The 18,958-nt window shown below is 38.1% G+C and overlaps 2 protein-coding genes across 21 annotated transcripts in view; one reads left to right on the plus strand and one right to left on the minus strand.

The window, feature by feature from the left end:
- MED12L (mediator complex subunit 12L) overlaps positions 1-18,958 on the minus strand; it is a 319,885-nt gene that overhangs the window by 72,295 nt on the left and 228,632 nt on the right. For all 15 annotated transcript variants that reach the window (XR_016019521.1, XM_074333588.2, XM_074333592.2 and 12 more), the window contains 5 exons: positions 10,943-11,090; positions 6,684-6,802; positions 5,889-6,032; positions 4,873-5,036; positions 1,380-1,511 (listed from right to left, as the gene is read on the minus strand). Coding sequence is in view for 14 of the 15 variants with exons in the window: in XM_074333588.2 (XP_074189689.1) it covers positions 1,380-1,511; positions 4,873-5,036; positions 5,889-6,032; positions 6,684-6,802; positions 10,943-11,090 (707 nt within the window). In the remaining variant the exon portion in view is untranslated. The remainder of the gene's footprint in view (positions 1-1,379; positions 1,512-4,872; positions 5,037-5,888; positions 6,033-6,683; positions 6,803-10,942; positions 11,091-18,958) is intronic.
- The window catches only part of P2RY12 (purinergic receptor P2Y12), a 48,978-nt gene that overhangs the window by 24,712 nt on the left and 5,308 nt on the right, over positions 1-18,958 (plus strand). For 3 of the 6 annotated variants that reach the window (XM_019748871.3, XM_019748875.3, XM_019748874.3), the window contains exon 2: positions 15,374-15,515. The gene's annotated coding sequence lies outside the window, so the exon portion shown is untranslated. Of the gene's footprint in view, positions 1-11,006; positions 11,351-14,355; positions 14,496-15,373; positions 15,516-18,958 lie in introns of those variants that run through there. The other 3 variants (XM_074333660.2, XM_074333668.2, XM_019748872.3) reach the window with 3 other exon arrangements.

Here is an 18,958-nt window from a genome sequence, read left to right on the forward strand (position 1 = left end):
TTTATCCCCTATCAATACCATTAAAAGTATCATGATATTTTTGTATATATCTTTTATCCATAGCCTTTTTACAGTGCCTACTATAAGCCAGACACTCTTCAAGGTACTAGCTGTGAAGAAAATAGTTTCTGCCTTTGTGAAACTTACACTCTAGGAATGAGGCAAGCCATAAATAAATATATAATGTTCCTGGGGTTAGTAAACGCTAAGGTTCAGAGAATCACAGAGAGTGGGGGCAAGGGGTGCTGTTTAAAATAGGATGGTCAGGGAGGTAGAGATGTTAACGAACTGTGGAAGTGAGCATGCAAGGAAGTGGGGGGGGAACATAACAAGAGAGTCAACAGCCAGTGCAAACGTCTCAAGATGGGTGTGTAGGGTATTTGAAGACCAGTAAGGAGGTCCACATGGTTAGAATGAAATGAACAGGGGATAAGAGATGGAAGAGAAAATCGGATCCAGCAGATCCAGAATGAAATGAACAGGGGATAAGAGATGGAAGAGAAAATCGGATCCAGCAGATCCAGAATGAAATGAACAGGGGATAAGAGATGGAAGAGAAAATCGGATCCAGCAGATCCTAAAGGCTAGGGAAACTCTTTGATTTTATTCTGAGTGGATGAGACGCCATTGGAAAACTTCAAGCTATTCTTGTTTTAAAGGGATGACTTTAGTAGTTATGTTGATAATATGCTCAGGAGTGTCAAAGGGGCAAAGAAGGAAACCGGTTAGAGGGACTCTGCACCCTGCAATGGTCTAACCAGAGATGACCATAGTAGCAGAGCAATGAAGAGTGATCAGAGTCTAGATATACCCGGAAGGTAGCTCACAGGATTTACAAACAAACTGGATAAGATATGAGAGAACAAGGAGAAGGGTAATTGATCGTGTGCTCCTTACCTCCTTCTAGATTCTAAAATTATTTTGCCGGCTATTATTTTCTCCTGCAATTAATAATCTAAATTTCCTCAAAATAACATTAAATAAGTGTGTATTTTCTTGCACCTGTCTACCTGTGGGGGTAGCAAATGTTAAGATGAAGAAAATGACAGGGAGTCAGGGATGCTGTTTGAAACAGGATCGTCAAGGAACCAAAGAGCAAAGGAAGTGAGAAAGTGCCAACAGGGGAAACGATGTTCCAAGTGAGGTAACAGCAAGTGTAAAATATAGAGTATTCTCTCTTACATTTATCTCAAAATTGCAATCATAGCTATACATGCATAGCAGTTTGTAACTGGAGGTTATAGCTACAATAAAAGGCAACTTAATATGAATTCTGATGGATATAATTATGATGAAATTCATTATTAAGGATGGCAATACCGGCTGAGTCACTCACAAATACAGGCATAGTCCTACTCCTTTTGATTTTTTCTACCCACCTGAAGAGGTCTCCAAATTTACTTCTGAGGTGGCTACATGACACGTAGAGATCATAGAGGTAGGCTAAGATGCATCTTTCGGGAGAAGAACATTCTGAGGGGTTCACGACATGCTTTACCACACCACACAACCTGAGGAGAAAACCATGTGAAGAAATCAAATGCATATTTTGCTAATGTATATGTTATTGTTTGAATCTTTTAGAGTGAGAGTATGTCCATTTATTACTTGGGGAAGAAAAAAGGCATCAGAGTGTTGACCACAATCATTACAGCAACAGTAAATAATTGAGTAAAATACCAGTTTTCTATTACGATATTGAAATACTAGGCTTTTAAAAAAACTTCAGAAATGTCATTAACAACAAAAAACAACAACAAGAAAGTTCTCCACATAGAATGTATATATGGAGGAATCCATCAATTATGTTGCTATGACTAGAATACAGAAGGAAAGGTGAAGTAGAGAATCTCTCTTCAGTAAAAAGATTGACAAATTCAGTGACTTTACAAAGATTCTCAAATCCAGTCCTTTGCAAAGGAGCAATTCTTCTAATCGGGAAATCTGGGAAATCCATTTTCAAGACCATGAGCTAATTCTGGCATGAATCTGATGAGTGCATCGTTTGAGGTTGCATTTCCCGTGTTTATCCAAACGAGAAAAAATTTATTTTAGTTTATCTGATAAAAGAATTTAGTGACATTCTCTGTAAGTCTTTCAGTTCAGAAGTACCATTACTACTCGCATCTGTACCATTTTCCCCAAATCAGAACTATGGCCTCTTTGGTCATAGTTCATACAACAGAGAAGTAAACAAAAGTGGTCCATCCACGTATCCGATTCCATGTTGTTTGTTGTTATAGGGGTCAGTCTGCAATAGCTGGACTGTTATAGAGGACTCAGATTATTGAAGTCAAAATGGGCTTTACAAATCACCTGATTCATCTTCTTCATTTTCTAAAGAGAGCTCTAAGGCTCAGAAAGGTGAAGTAACTTGCCCATCGGCAAAGAATTAGTTCAAAGAACTAGTCCAAGTAGAGGGCATGGGTCTCCCTAGTGCCAGTCCAGAGCTCACTCCACTACTCAGGGAACAGGGAAGCCAGAGGGAACCTAGGCTGTCAAGGCCAAGACGGAACCACAAATCCCAAACACCACAGGTGGAACTCAGGACACTGTGGGAGGAAATGGTAAGGGAGCATCCCAAACCCTGTGAACTGACATCAGCAGACAGGGCCACCAGGCAACTGATAAAAGCTGTCAATTACAGCAAAAGTGTCACACAATTAAGGGGAAAAAACAACAACACAACAACAACAAAACTCAATCGGTTGTTAACTATATAAGCAAATAAATTCCAGAAATACCTAAAAAGCAAAGAATTATTTTGTGATTAAAACAAATAAACATTTATTGGGAGTTTGCTAGGTACCCACTGTAGAGCAGTCAGTGTTTCCTCCATTTTTTTCACTTCCTACAGGTAAGAAAAACATTTTACACTGAGATCCTGTATACTCATTCATGTAAGTATAAAAAAACTAAAATAATAGTTTTTGGGTAAAATACTTATCCTTACTATGTATGATGAAGTAAAAATATAATTAATATCAAGTATGATTTATGAACATTTAATAGAACATACATTTTAAATGTCAAAATAAATGATAGTGAAATAAATTTCAAAATAATAACAAAAAAATACTTGTCAAAACCTATTATATTCATTTCATTTCATGAAACTAGTGGGTTTCCATACTCAGTTTAAAAAGGATGGTATAAATTAAACAGCATGAATGAGCTCTTAGTTCAAAAAACTTCAGCAGTCTGGGAGATTTATTAGCTATTTGATGTTGGGCACATAAGTTCAAGCATTTCATTTAGCAGGCCTGCGTTTCAGTTTCTTGACTGGTAAAGTATTATTAATTATTCAACCCTACAGGGTAGTTGAGGGTTATTAAGTGGTTCTCTATTTCCTGAATACTAACATTAATTTTATCACATTTAAAAATATCTGTGATGTTTCATGGATGCCCCTCTAGAATGGAGTAGGAATTGGTTATATTACGTACTAGGTTACAAAACAGAGAACTGTGGAACCCAAGAAACCCATGTTTCTTTCAAGCCCAGGACGAAAATGGAAGAATAGGTTGTCCTTCTTTCTTTTTTTTTAAACTTTTATTAGCTTTTATTTGATGTGGAATTTTCTCCCGGGCTGTAAGTTTTTGTTTCTTCAGTTCTTCTGAGATATCGTTTTCTTCTGTGCAACCTCCTCCCTGGTTTAGGAACAATCTGCTCTTTCTCAGCGAGGACCCTCTCAGTGAGGCGGGGAGAGCTCGTGGATGGGTTAACCTGCCCGTGAGCTCTGTGAGTTCTGCTCCTCGTCTTGGGAGCTGTGCTCACCTGGCTGTGTCAGTGACCAGAGAGTCTACATCTAAACCCTTAATCTCAGCATGACTCTGCATTTTTAAGCGTGTGCAGCAAAAACTCAGCACTTTTTCTGGGCCACCGACCCTGGGCCCAGCCCCACTGTTTGGCCTGGGCGCACCTCCCATCTCCTCCATTGTAATGACGGAATGGCACCCACTGCTTCCATAAGGTGACATCCTTTACATACTTGGTGGATTTTCAGATACACATACCCTTGATGGCCTCGGGCAGTTTCACAAATGTTCTTAAAGTGAACTCAAAGTTTCGAACCTCGTGATTTACATGATTTTGTGGGGTTCTCTGGGTTAAGTGAATAGTGAACCATATTTAGAGGTTACCTCAGGCTGCTTACGGGAAGAGGCAGGTTGTCTTTCCTTATATAAAGACCTGGAGAAAGGAGTCTAAAGTGGACACAAATGAGCTTAGTATAGGGTTTCTGAGAGCTCATTATACTTCTCAGGTCCCTGTAACTTCAGCCTCTAATGGGGATGATGTCAGTTAATTATTTAGACCACTTTCACTCATGGTAGTAGAGAAAACCTTAGCCTAAAATTCACACAAACAAAAAAACAACTAAGAATCTAGAAAGTCACTTGTGCTAGATTAAGATTTACCAAAAGAGAGCTTCGATTTATTTTAAAAGAAATTAAAGAAGTAAATCTCTAAGATGACAACGGATGCAAAGCTAATTTGTGTTGGATTCTCCAAATATAAACTGAAATTCCATGAACAAAGTTGTCATATAGTCACTTCCTAATAACCCATGATGCAGGGCCGCCCAGGTGGCAGCTGGCTTACATTGGTAGAAGTTCGAGGAAGGGAAGTAAGGCAGGAAGGAAAAGAGGAAGGAAGGAAAGAATTTTACTTTATTAAAAATAACATTTTGCATGCTTCCAACAACTCTTTCTTTGATAAGCGTTTTCTTGCAAACAGTATGCTTTAACTACGTTCTATCTTTTCATTGAAATAAATATCAACACTATTTTTCTCTCAAAACTACTATAATATTTCATCACAAATTATACATCTTAGGATGTGAAAAATTATAGTGACATTTTATATACCAACCCTTCGAACACCTGGGCTGTCTGGTCAGGATTCAGGATCAGACAGCTGTGGTACCGCCTGAGAACAGCCACGATGCAGACACACAGACCCGTCGTGTAACTTCCGGCCAGGCTGGAGGATTTCAGGAGCAGTTCGGCTTCTACCACACTCAGCTCATTTAGTAGCTACAGAGAGAGAAAAGACTGAATGAAAATGCAGCTGCCAGCACAAACAGGCAAATAGTTATTTTTCAAAATGAGTCATTCTAATACTGCTTGATCTCGCCCCTTTTCCTGCACCAGGAACATAAACATATACAACTACAGTCTCAGAAAACACACCCCAATGAATTAAACTGGCTTTTATTTTTAATCCTGTACCAAATTAGAGTTTTCCTTCTGTCTAGACATCAAGGTATATGCAATCATAAAGTAGCCAATATTAAAATAGCTAACATTTTATGGAGGTTCAAAGTTCTGGACTGGATTATTTCAGAGAAGAACATACCGCTTCTCACTCCCCCCACTCATTTCTCTTCTTTTTAATGAAACAGAAGTTATTTATCATTAGTTTCTTGTTACTAACAAAGCTAACACCTCGAACAGAGTAAGCGATAGAAACCAGCGTTTACTTCAATTTACTAACAACATGAGATAATAAATGAGCTCAAGAATATGTATGAGAAATATAGCAGGACAAATCAAATTATAAGATTTTATTTTTCTTGCTTTTAATCTAAAATATACTCTGTTACAAAGAGCAGATAAACTTTCACCTTTCCCTAAGCTAAATTATAAAAGACAAAAAACAAAAACAAAAAACAACCATAAAAAGCTCACATTTTAAAAATGACTATTACATATTTTAGGACCCTATTATAATTACTTAATTGAAAATTATGAACACTGTTGCAATTAATATGCTAGTTGAATATGGTTGATTCAGAATGTCTCAATCAATCAAAAATGCACTTTAAATTGTGTGGTGCCTAGTGGGTGTGCTTTTCTAAGGAGAGAAGCGCAGGGTCTCTGTCACACCTGTATTGCAAAGTCAATTAGTCCGTTGATGTTCAGTGCTGGCTCCATGAGGTCAAAGATAAGCTGAATATGATGAGCCAAAGGGAGGTGATAGGATGTCCCTGATGCAAAACTAGTGATTTGTTCCAGCACATTGTTGGAGATCTGTGCAAACAAAAGTGAAAGTAATTAGAAGACCAATATTCACATAATTGTTATTTTAATTTTTTTAAGGGAGAAATTTGAATTTATACGTGATTCTATTTAGGAGAAAGTTAAAACATATTTCTACAGAAACCAAAACATGTACACATCAACTTCCTTACTACAACTATAATTTGAAGAAATAAGCCAAGTTGTCATCAAGTCTAGACCTAACTATCCTAAAGGTAGAACTACAAACATTAATTAATTTCCAGGTAACATCTATTTGATTCAATGGATTTGAAAACAAACATATTTGGTTTCATCTCAATTGTGTGGTATTTTATTTCAATCATCAATAGATTTCTCCTTTATTAATAGCAATATAAGACCATAATATAACAACATAGTAAGTACTGCATTAAGGATTATTTTATATATTTTATAATAAAAAAGGATTATTACCATAAGGTAAAAATATTTTCATGATAAAAATGAATTCTTTCTTAAAACTGAACTTAAAACTGAATTACTCAATAGTTTGAGATACCTTCAAATATGTTTTAAAAACATATTTAAAAACCAACTAAGGCTACAAACATGTATTACATAAAAGATTTTAAGGAAATATGAATATCTCAAATGCATAATAAAACAGTTTTAAATGACTACCTGAGATGTCACTTGATGCTGATCAAAATATGAAAGGAGTTGAAGCTTTGTGAACACAGTCTCCAATGTTGGAAATGCTTCCTGCTTGTTCTTCCTAGCTTTTTGTCCTTCATCTCCAACTAAATAAACATGCAGTAGATACATTATTCTCCATTTAATAAAGCTCGACTTCAACGTTCTTGCTTTTCTTGAAGTATAACATACATATGAAAAAGTGAACAAACTGAATTTCTACAAAATACACATACTCAGGTAACAAAACTCAAACCACACAGTCACATACCAGAATCCCAGAAACTCCCTCAGGATCCCTCCAGTCACTCTCCCTCCCCTGGGGACCAAGATCGTGACTTGTAACAGCTTGGTTTGGTATTGCCCACCTTGAGACTTCATATAGAGAACCATACGATACATACATTTAACATCTGACATCTTTCACTCAGGATTATGCTTCTGAGATTAATCCATATTGTTATTGCAATTTTAATTTTGTTCTAAAAATGAATAACTCTCACTCACGTACAGTATTCCAATATGTGACTATAGCCCTATTTATTCATCCATTAGAGTGAGCAGTTTCTAGATTATGGCTACTGTGAGAAGCGCCTCTATGAACATTTCTAACTAACTTACTTTTAAAACAGGATGACCTCAACAAGGAAAGGGGTGGGAATCACCCAGGCTCACTCTGACATGACAGGAAACTGAACTGGCATCTTCTTAGAAGACTCACTATGATATTTCCCCCAAACAGTCTAATATATAAAAAAGGAAATTTACACGATTCCTAACATTTTTAGTAGAAAGGAATTAAATTCCTCCACATTAATGGAAAAGTGCTACACTTGTCAATTTAGCATACAGAAGTTTGAAGAAAATTCCAATAAAATTTTTTTATAAATACTGCTATCCCAGAGGGACTCTTGTTCTTAAGAGTTGAAGGATAATATCCAAAAATAATTAGATCCTGTTTTTAAATATTTCTTAATGCATGTATTTACACAGACAAATCTAAAGACAGAAAGGAAAGGTTAGATTACATGATCTCTAAGGTCACTTCCAACACAATGATTCTAAGTAGTCAAAGACCACTTATATCTCATTGGAAAAGTTTAATTTTAGAGAACAAAGGTCACTTGACACATTTCTCTATTAAAGATACAAGCAAGATTTCACTGAACCCAGAAATATTTTGCTAATGGCAAATGTAATGGCTTGAGAAAGTAAAATTAGAAGAAAGGACATTTCTCTTTCAAGAATAAACAATTATAGTTTAAGCCCTTCACCACCTCGCACCCCCCTTCTTCCCCCAAACAACCCCAGGCTGTTTTGTCCTAATTTCCTAAAGCAAACAAACAAACCCTAATATCAGAATAAATCAGAACTAAAAAGTGCTGAGTAACATAAGGTACAAAACTGTGCCACTTTTATCAACAACAAACATAACACAATGAGAAAGAACTAATAAGTTCATCAGACCTACTTGTTTTTCACTATGTATTCTCAAAGTTACAAATTAAGTGTGGAATTGTGCCTTCAATATAGCTGCTCACATGTCATGAGCATGTTCAAAATACCCAAGTGTTGAATTTTTCATTGATGAACATAATTGATCCAAGGCTGAAAGCTCACATCAACAGTCGGGTATTATGTGTTTTAAAACTGAAGTTGTTAACATAATTATTTAGTCCTTCCTGGGGTGCAGACAAAACAGAACAAAAATAAAATAACAGACATGAGGAAGTAGACCCAGCATGAGAATTCACAAACACATCTTTTTGGTTTATTTGTTTATGGGAATTGCCTTTATTTACTTACATACAGCTAACTACTTAAAGTCTCGTATAAAAAAGATGCAATTAAGACTTGGCAATTTATATTCAATTTCAAAGAAAAATGTAAAAAATTAGTGGTGGTTCTCAATGGAATACTATATTTTAAATGATATTTACATGAGTGATAATATCATTATAATTCATAGATTTTCCTCATCGGTCTAATTTACTTTGTTTTCATCACTTATATTATTGTTCTTTAGTTGCTTAATTTTGGCTTTCCTTTTTCAAAAATCTTTAAATTCTAGAAGTTGTGGCCTTTTAGAGATCGTTATGGTAAATTTCATTTCTGTTTTCAAAAGACGCACCATTAAAAACCAAAGATGACTAGAATCAAGGTAAATGTAAACTGAGGTTTGACCATGTTCAACTGGAAATATCGTAAGAGTTTTAGGCGATAAACTCCCCTAGGTAAGGCCTGGCTGATCTGACAATGCTCCTAATGAGTTCCTCCGAATCATATTTTTCTGTGTAGACAGAAATCAAATATATGCTACACGAGCTCTGTCTTCCTGCCTCACCAATTCTCATCATTTCTGCAACCAGTGGGCAAATTTCCATAAATCTGAAGTACTGTTAGCTAGCATCTGGTGAGCATGCTAGGTTTTAAGTAGTGACAAACATACACTGTTTATCAGAAGACAGCTCACTATTCCCAAATTAACACATTTCTGGTTGAATTTTATCTAAAATGAGGGAAAGACAAAAATTCCCTTTGAAGACGCCTCTTCACGGTGGTGTTTCTATTACTGCTGTTTCAAACAGCAGCACAGAACCACCATTTTCTCTTTGTGAGTTCAAAAACAAGAGCTGCCTGTTTCAGAGACTGATACAAAGATAGCACAGACTCCAGTCTGGCATTAGAGACTCTGTGAAGGAAGGAAGCAGACACAACAGAAAAGGATACCACATTGCTTCCTTCCCCTTCGCACCCCTCTCAGGTTTCCAAAACCAAACATTCCATAGGCTCTAGAAAGACTCTTTATAATTAACTTAGATGTTAAAAATGTATTACGGAACCTTCTATAGGACAGAGTATCCACCCTATTTTCAAGTACACAAAAAGTCGTTTCAAATATTCTTTGCTAGCTAGTTGCAGGACTTCTAAATGCAAACCATTTCCTCTTTTTCTCTAAGAGAGAAAAGAGGAAAATGACAGATCAACAGTTTTTCTTAGAGCACTTTTGTTCTTTCCAAGCTCAATAGTGACAGGCTGTGACAACAGGGTTTCATTTCCCTTCCATGTCTGTATCCCCTCAGGGAGACTTTGCAGTACAAGCTCCTGCACTGGCAATGGGGGGTAGGGGGGGTGGGGGGGTAGGGAACATGATGCAAATTACATGAAGGTAACTTCTGTTGTGCTCCAAGGACTAACCTTGGACCTCAGACGCCCTCAATGTCACATTCAGAGTGAAAAACGTGTTGCCCATGTGCCTGTGTGTTAGTACTGCTGGAGAGGAAAGAGCCATTTACATCAGTTATAGCTGGACTTTGCTGAAGGAAAGAACTAGATGGACAAGCTCTAGTAGTCCATCTGTTGGAAGTCTAAGGATTGGGTCCCCTGTGGGGAGGTGCATACAGAAATATTTATTTTGTACTGACCAGCAAAGCAGGGTTCCTAGAGGTGGCTCATGCCATGGGTAGGAAGTGTGCGGTTTGCACAGGGAAAATCCAAACGTTTTTTTCCTTTTGTGTTTAAGTAACAGAGAAATGCACATCACTGGTGGTAGCAGAGTATATCTAATGATATCACATGACTGCTTAATAAAATAAATTTTGCGAAGAGTAATTAGGCAAATGTGAAGTGGATAATGGCAAAATTTCAATTATGCAACGTGGTGACATAAAGGCATCACTTCCCTATAAAAATTAGGTAAAAAGCCAAGGGAAAGAGGATTCCAAATAAAGAAGGCATTACAGAACAAAGACCCACATTTTGTTTTTACTTGAAATCATTTGGTGATGTGGGTAACCCACCCCGAGGCCTTCTGAAGAACAAGAAGGTAAGAAAAGCTCAGCAACTACACTTCAGGATTTTCAATTATCACACAAATATGAGCACCCAGAGCAAACTACAAGCTTGAAAAGGATGGTAAAGCATTGGGGAAACTTCCAGAGTAAGAGTGTTCCAACTCATTCTTCAGTACTTCATCTGGGACTACTGTAGAAAATTTGGGAAGTATAAGAAAGAGGAGAAAATAAAAATGACCTCTATCTATCTATAGAACATGCGATTTTAGTATAAGGATGACTATAAATGGAACAAAGACTGTAACATTTCAATGTGCTTATTCATATTTCAATGGGACAGTCACTCAGGAGAGGAAACACGGGGACGGTGCCAGGCACAAAGCTGATAAAGACCGTGCTAAGAGAGAATGCACCAGACGTCACAATAGGAGCAAATGCATTTCGGGTCTTTACCCCCTGTCTCCGTGGTGCTCTTCTTATTTAGGATTTTCAAAATATCTTTGGTAATCTTCTTCAGCTGATGTCTCGCTTCGTCACGCTCTTTGCCCACTCCGTACAGAAGGATTGTGCGCTGGTTACATTCATGACTTGAAGATTCATCCTGAAAAACAGAAAATGCACCTTGAAACCCTTGTTTGCAGAGGTGGGGCTGCATTTCACGTCCATGGAATGCACTAACCACAGCCTCTCCATGCTGGCTTGCCGTGGTGGCACCCCACCCACCGCTCAATTCACCTCAACTCCACTGGCAACACCCTTGTTTTTCAAGTTTGGGACTTGCTAAAGTTTGAAAAAAAAAAAAAAAGGGTCAACTGACCTGAAGTCTTAATAGAAGCAGTTGATGTGGGCGTACCCTACAGAGTAAGTTTTTATTGAAAAACTTTTCACTGTTTAAAATTTAGCATGGTGTTCATTTCACGTCATACTATCTAGTTGTACTTTTCCCTAAAGATAAATGTTGTTTCTTAGTAAGTTTGGTTTTCTATATACAGCATCAATAACTTTTTCATAGTCAGAAAAAAGATCTTGCTAGAATCAAGGACTTTTATAAAAATGTTCCATTTTCTTCTAACGTGACTGTGCAAGATACATGTATGTTTATTTCCAAATGGCAAAAATATAGAGTGCAGATCTCATTAGATGTGAGGTAAAAAGCTGGAAATGCTAACGTGTTCTGACACCACCTCCTCTTCTGGTCCAGCTCCTCAGCTCTGCCCAGATACCGTGAATTCAAGCACTATTTCTCCCACGTGGGAAAGGAAATTATTTAGTAACAGAAAAAAATAACAACCCGCAAATAATGTACAAGCCACTAGACACATTCCTTAGCCAAAGTTAAATAGTCCAGGATGTGTTTTCTCTTACATCTAGTTTTAAATTTTTCTATCTAACTTTCTCTCTTGGATCAATATTATTCTCTACTGTTTTCTTAGGAAAATTTCCAACTCTGTCCTTCAGTCCATCTTCTTTTCTTACCGTTTGTACATGTCTGCCCCGGCTTAGGTGCTAACCCTTCCTAACAGTGTCTAATCCTAAGGAGCTTGCATGAGAAAAGAACATTTCCCAGGAAACACAAACTGTACTGTGTGCATTATTAGCAGTGGCCGCCACAGACCAAAATCCTGGAGACGTGGAGAATTCCGGTGTTTCATTTGGAGCACTGCACATCTGGACTCTGCACAAAGTAGCATTTCGCTTTTGCAGTCTTGAAATAAGAGCCTGTTTTCTGTGTCTATCACTTTCCTCTCAATCTCTTTTTGTCATTCTGTCTTTTTCTCTCTCTCTCCCCCTTGCATTCAAGGTACCACTTCTCCCTGCACTAGTTCCTTTTTAGTATATTCTACCAGAAATGTGTGCACCCTTCCAATCTGTCTTGCTACCCCATCCCCAAATTATTATTGTTTCAGGTGTTCAAATGTATCCTGAGTATCCAAATCTCCCCCAAATTTTCCAAAGACAGACTTAACCACAGGGTCAAGTCAACATAGGTAGTGACTCGTACACCTGGCTGCACATCTGAACGACCTGAGCTGCTCAGTAATCGCCCATTTTTGTTGTTGTCACACAGCATTACTGATGTTTCTTTTATGTCTGATGGGATATGCACATATGAACCCCACAAAGAGAACAGAAGCGCCCTGTGAAAATTGTTCACAACTCATGCAGTGCCAGTCACATGTGCTGGTGATTGTTTTCAGTGTCAGATGGTTCTAATGTAAACTTCGTGTGAGGGGTGATGGAAGGATGTAAGCAGTTGTTCAAAAACTGTTTCTAGAGTGTCTACTTACAGCACGAAAAGGTGCTAGGAACCCGGAGGATTCAAGGATGCCGGTCCTTGTCCTCACGGAGTGCAGATTCAGTAAAAGGAGCATCTGCAGAGCTAGATGCCCAAACAGAGATGGTGAGGGAAGGTGTCCTGGAAAGACCCATGTGCTCATGAAGCACGTGGGAGACTGTGGCTCCACATTGCACCAAACACAGCCCACGCTCGGGGTAAGAGAGCTGTGACTGCATTCAGGTCCAGCTCCACGGTCTTGAATATGAGACTTTCTGAGTCTCAGATTCTTCCCTGAAAATGGGGTAACATCACTTGCCTTATAAGGTTTTTGTGAGAATAACTAAGATGAAGAATGTGAAAGTTTAGCAGCACCCCCTGCCATCCATTCATATTTCTGCACTTGTACTTTTCTCGTGCACACATCCCATATTCACACTGTGCCACATTACTCAACATTTCCTAAAGATGCAGGGACACTTCCTTCCTTTGCTATGCTCCTCTCGCCACCTAAAATGTTCTCAAAAGCCTCAGTCTCACTTGTGCAAGTGCTACCTACAATGACAGCATCAGGCCCCTCACTCTGTCACCTCAGCTTAGGGAAAAACCCCAGCACGGGGGGAACAGGCAGGGGAAGAGAAGCTTTGGGGCGTTTACCACAGTGTAATTCACTCATTTTCTAGGTATTTCTTTAATGTCTGAACTCCCCACCAGACTGTCAATTTTGTGAGGTGAAACCCCACGTCTGTTGTATTCACATTTCTATTGTCCTTAATGGGCACTGATTAGGCACTTAACATTTCTTGGATACATGAAATAATAAGTAAGTGGACTGATGAAAAAAACACATGACTGAAAGATCCGGGCAGGGATGAAGAACAAAAACTAGTTTTGTAGAAAACTTAACCTGATAGTTAAGTGCTAAAAAAATGAAAAGGAGACATGAGAAGCAGAGAGAAAAAGCAACAAAGTTTGTAGGGTGTAAGCTAGGTCTTAGTAGCGGGAATAAAAAGTAAGAGGCAAAATCAAGTGGTGTCTGAAGGAATTTAGGAAAGGATCAGGTATCTCATGGATTTCAAGATGGATTCACTAGACAAAATGTTGGGGTGGGGGAAGAGTAGGTAATAAGGGCAGGGAGCTCATGGATTCACCTTCAGGTGAGAGAAATATGAAGGGTAAGTAGAAATGTTTTATATTAATTTAGTAGGTGGTTTGACATAGGGACTAATGCAGAGGTGACAGCTTAGGGATAAGAGCAACATGTCACTGGGAGGGATACAAAACCCCCATGTTCTCTGCGGGCGGCGGGCGGGGGGGAGAGAACAAAGAGGGCTGAGACAGAGAAAGGGATACATAAGCCATCAAATGATACACTACACATGTCCTCTCTACAATGAATAAGAACACCAGGTAAGTCGGGCTCACAGAAGTCGGGGAGGAGAAATTTAACAATGGAGACCATCAACAATCTCAAATGCGGTGAAGAAATCACAATTGATGTGGCCTCTCTGACTGGTTTATTAAGAAAAAACACATGTGATCCTCAAAAGAGAAGTTTCTCTAGAGTGGGGGGGGCAGAAGCAGGAAACAGAACTGAAGTAAGAGCAGATAGTGAAATGGTGAGAGTGAAGAAAGCAACCCATTTACTAGTAGCTGCGCATGCAGAACAACAGCTTGAGAGGAAACAGAAAGTTCTATTAGGATAATCAGTGGCAAACTCTTCATTCAAAGGTATGTTTCAAATAAAGTCTCTATAAAGGAATCCAGGTTGGAAGGCAGATAACTGGCAAAGGAGATAGAAAACAATAGCCTTTTGTCTGGATTAACTTGGCAAGAAATACAGGCACACCTTTCTAATTAACCACAGGGAAAAAAGAAAATTGGTGAAAAATACAGAGAAATTTGTAAGTGAGAAAGCTTTTAGCAGTTCACAGGCCCTCATATGCTCAGGGAGCTGGGCCAGAAGCAAAGTCATGAGTTGAAAGTTGAGAGTGAGGGGAGGGAATTAAAAAGCAAGAGCAGCAAGCACTTACTGTGTTTCCCTGAAAATAAGACCTGGCCGGACAATCAGTTCTAATGCGTCTTTTGGAGCAAAAATTAATATAAGACCCGATCTTATTTTACTATTTTACTATAAGACCAGGTCTTATATTAATTTTTGCTCCAAAAGACGCATTAGAGCTGATTGTCCAGCTAGGTCTTATTTTCGGGGAAACACAGTAGCTGGAAAAGAACCATCGGTCAACTGTGGATGGGATGGGAATGCCGTACTTGCTTCTGATGGTTAATATTTTTAGGAAAATGACAGCGGTCACTAGTCTTCAAACAGAAAGGCAAAGAGTTTTAAAAGTGACTGTTTTTCAATAGCCCACAAGATTGGTTTCTGTCAATGTCTTGTACATGTAGAAAATGTCCAAGTTTTCAAATAGCAATTTATACTACATGAGAATAAAGGCAACCCAAGAAAATGGACCAAATATTTCCAAAGGTAACAATGAGCTCTACTCTTTCAACTAGGTATTAAAACACCCTTACATTGCATAGTTGTAAGTAATATTAATGATTGGCCATCAGTACTAAAGAATTACTCTATTATTGATTCTCTGAAGGACACATTTACTGGGCAGCAGAAGGAACCAACTGGAGAATCCTGGGACATCCAATCATCCCTTTCGTGCCAGCCCACTTCTGTCTCTGGGAGGAACAGCTCATCTTCCCTGTAAACGAAGTTCTGAAAACCTCATCCTCCAGGTCAGTTACTTTCTTTCTCCAGATAATATATCACGAAGACGTAATTGATAAGGAACTGGGAGGATGCATGTCCAAATATCCTGGAAGGCCTCTTATATACAGACATCAAAATACGTCTCTTGAGCCAAATATCCTTAGAAGGAAAAATTGAAGTTATTGAATTGAAGTCTGCTTTAAGTCATGTTCATTTCTTTAAATAAGTGGTTAGAAACATTGCCAAAATACGTGTGCGTTCACAAAGATGTGACAACGGTGGTGAGATGACCAGAGCTCTGTACTCTCCTTATTCATATTTTCTGATATTTGTACAGTGACCCAATAATTGTAGAATTTTAAAATCAATAATGTTCTTCTTAAAGGGAAATAAAAATCCCACTCTGAATGTGCTTCCTTTTCTTCCAAGCACTAATGGAAAACATAAAGTCGATGCAATTGTCCTGATAAAAACAAAATACAACATTCAGACCTCCCAACACTCTTCAATTTTGTATGTTTAAATATGTAAATGTAAACCCAGTATACATGATAAAGTAACCTGCAAACAGCATCCTACCTCATCTCCAAAAAAGTAGTAAAAAACACTTTTTTAAAAACAATGAATTTATTTACATAAAATTTTTATTTTAGCTAACCCATCAACATAAAGAACTCTTAAAAGAGGCCTTCAAGCATGACTTCTTTTAGCTGAATTCTTCAATATACCACATTATTCTGTTTGGAAAAAAATAACTTCCAATAAACGTTACATCGATAAAAAGCCCTGGACTGGGTGGGTGGAAGAAGGCTAGGGAAGCTGTGCTACGGTAACAAGAAAGTAGCAGCTTTTTCTCCTTGGTCACTCCACATGAGTTGGAGTAAATTTTTCAAGAAATCAAGAAAATAGCAGACTCCTTTAATTTGATTTGTATAAGAAATTTTTGTTCTACAATAGTTTATACGCCACGGTATGGCTGAAATGGGGCGTTTACCCGATACACTCGGGGCATCCTAGGAGCATAATGGGAGTCAAGGGGTTTGACTAAATGTATTAGTTCTCTGCTTTCAAGCAAAACACTGCAGACAGGGATGAGAAACACTTGGATGAGCAGAGCAGCGAGTATTCTCTTTTACTAGTCATCCCAACACCCAAGTTTCCTTACTTTGGGGATTTGTCTTACGTCTCACCTAAATTTCTGTACTCTGAGAGGTGAAGCCAAGCTGGATGATTGACATAAGCAATACCTGACTTAAAATGCAGGTGTTCAATCAAAACATTCACTGATGTCAAAATGACCACATTTAGAAACCATGAAATTTTAGAAGTAAAACAGCCTAGAAGCTCCATCATCCTGCCCCACCTGGTTCCACAGGGACTACAGGGTGCTACCATTTCAGGACATGGCCCTCTGGGGTGAGCGGAATCTCATTCCTAGTAAATATTTTCAGATAAGCTGACAACCTTGAACAGACTTATCAAAATAAATCAGCCAATTAAACCACCTGCATGTAAAAATTCGGGGGTATATGTTTATTTTTCTAAGTCATCTCAGGCGTAGAAAAATCAATAATCTAATCAATCAACGCTAGTCCTGGTCTCAATAGTAATACATATAATTACAAACTGCATGTGTTGTTTAATGAGAGGTCAAAGTGCAAAACTTGCTCTAAATCTATTCGTTTGATAATACATACTTTTGCAACCTAAGACATTTCTCACTTAAAAGATTTTAGTGACTTTCAGGGTCAAGTGGTCTAAATGGGTAATTGGCAATGATTCACCTGAGAAATTATTAGCAGAGAAGGTTCACAGACAGGTGAGGTTTTGAGTTAAAACCAGAGGAAAGAAAAAGTTCATGTAGATCAAGGGTTGAAGCCTTTCCTTTCCCCTTCAGATCCCGTATTCATAGCCCTCTAGGAATCTGAAAATACAAATTCTCAATAGAGCATGTGATTTAAGTATCCTGAATTAGTGTTCCTTTGGTATAACACATTAATTTGTTGAAAATAGTAACGATCTTTCTCACAAGTCTTGTTTCATCTGAAGGCCTTAGAAACACTTTATAAACAAACTGTAGAGTTTACAATTTGTTGTAAGGGCAAGTGTGACTCCTATTTTCTTGAAAGAAGTGCAGCCATTTCATTCATGGTGTTGGGTTGTGGAGACAGCGCCTTGGGGAAGGTTTGCAGGTGCACAGTGAGCACAAATGCAGGGTCTGGGGTCAGAGGCCACGGGCTGGGAACTACATCTCTAATTAATTCATTGCTCTGCTCCTCAGCTTCTCTCATCCAGAGAATGGAAACAATATGAATATCTACTTCAGAGAGTGGTTGAGATCATAAAACAAGTTCGTTCGTGACAGTAAGAATTCAAACATCAGCTATTATTATTCTGAAGTATACGGAGCATGAAAGCTCTGTCAAAGTATAATTCTGTGTCTCCAAATCAACAAGTAATTTCAGATTATAACTACAATAGTCAAATTGTAAAATAAAAATAACTTAATACCCACTTTTCCAAGAGTTTAATATCAAACTGACACTTCTAGATAACTAACGGATCAAATCATTATGTAACTGAAATTCCCAAATGAAATGACTCAAGTTCATAGCTTGATTTCAAATTTTTATTGCCAACAAAACTCTTGTGTCGATTTACATCAGTGGCGCTCAAACTTGAATGTGCATGAGCATCACCTGGAAGGCTCATTAACATACAGCTGCGGGTGCACCCCCGAGTTTCTGACTCACTGGGGCTACGTTTGGTGCCCAAGAACGTGCATTTCCCACGTCTTCTCAGTGAAGCCTCACTGATGTTCTGCACTTTGAGAACCATTGTTGAAGATAAACAAATACAGATACAGACATATGCAAAACACGGAAGAAAGAAATAACCAAAACATATGTTCATAGCAAAGGCATCCAAGCAGCCAGTGGTTCTACTGGTAACAGGAGACTATACTTTAAAAAACTGTGTGTGTGTGTGTGTGTGTGTGTGTGTGCGCGTGCACATGCCCACAATAACATTTATATCCAAGTAGTAGTGATACGAGGATCTCTTTATTTAACGATGTATTTCCCCCAAAGCAAAAGCTAGGTTAAAAGGAAAAAAAATTTGTTTATATGTAAATTCTAGTCAAGAAAAACATGAAAGACACATTATAAAATAAGCCTGGCAATGGATACAACTGCTTTTTCTTTCTAATGTAATTTTGGAATCTTATCATTTATAATGGGAGGAAACTGTTTCGCCTACAAAGAGTTGATCAAACACAGATTTAAAATAATGACATGATTAGCCAGGAAAAAACAAAGAGCAAGAGACTTAACATCCCTAACAAGCGCACATTTCAAGTTAATGCAATTACTTATTAAAATATAATATATCACCCAAGTTGAGAACAATATGTTTTCAGGTAAATAATCATCTGAGAAAGCAAGCTTGCAACCTTCTCCAGGAAGCACAC

This window comes from Rhinolophus sinicus, chromosome 17 (genome assembly GCF_057876585.1).
Source record: "Rhinolophus sinicus isolate RSI-liver-muscle chromosome 17, RSI-T2T, whole genome shotgun sequence".
Classification (NCBI taxonomy): Eukaryota; Metazoa; Chordata; class Mammalia; order Chiroptera; family Rhinolophidae; genus Rhinolophus; species Rhinolophus sinicus.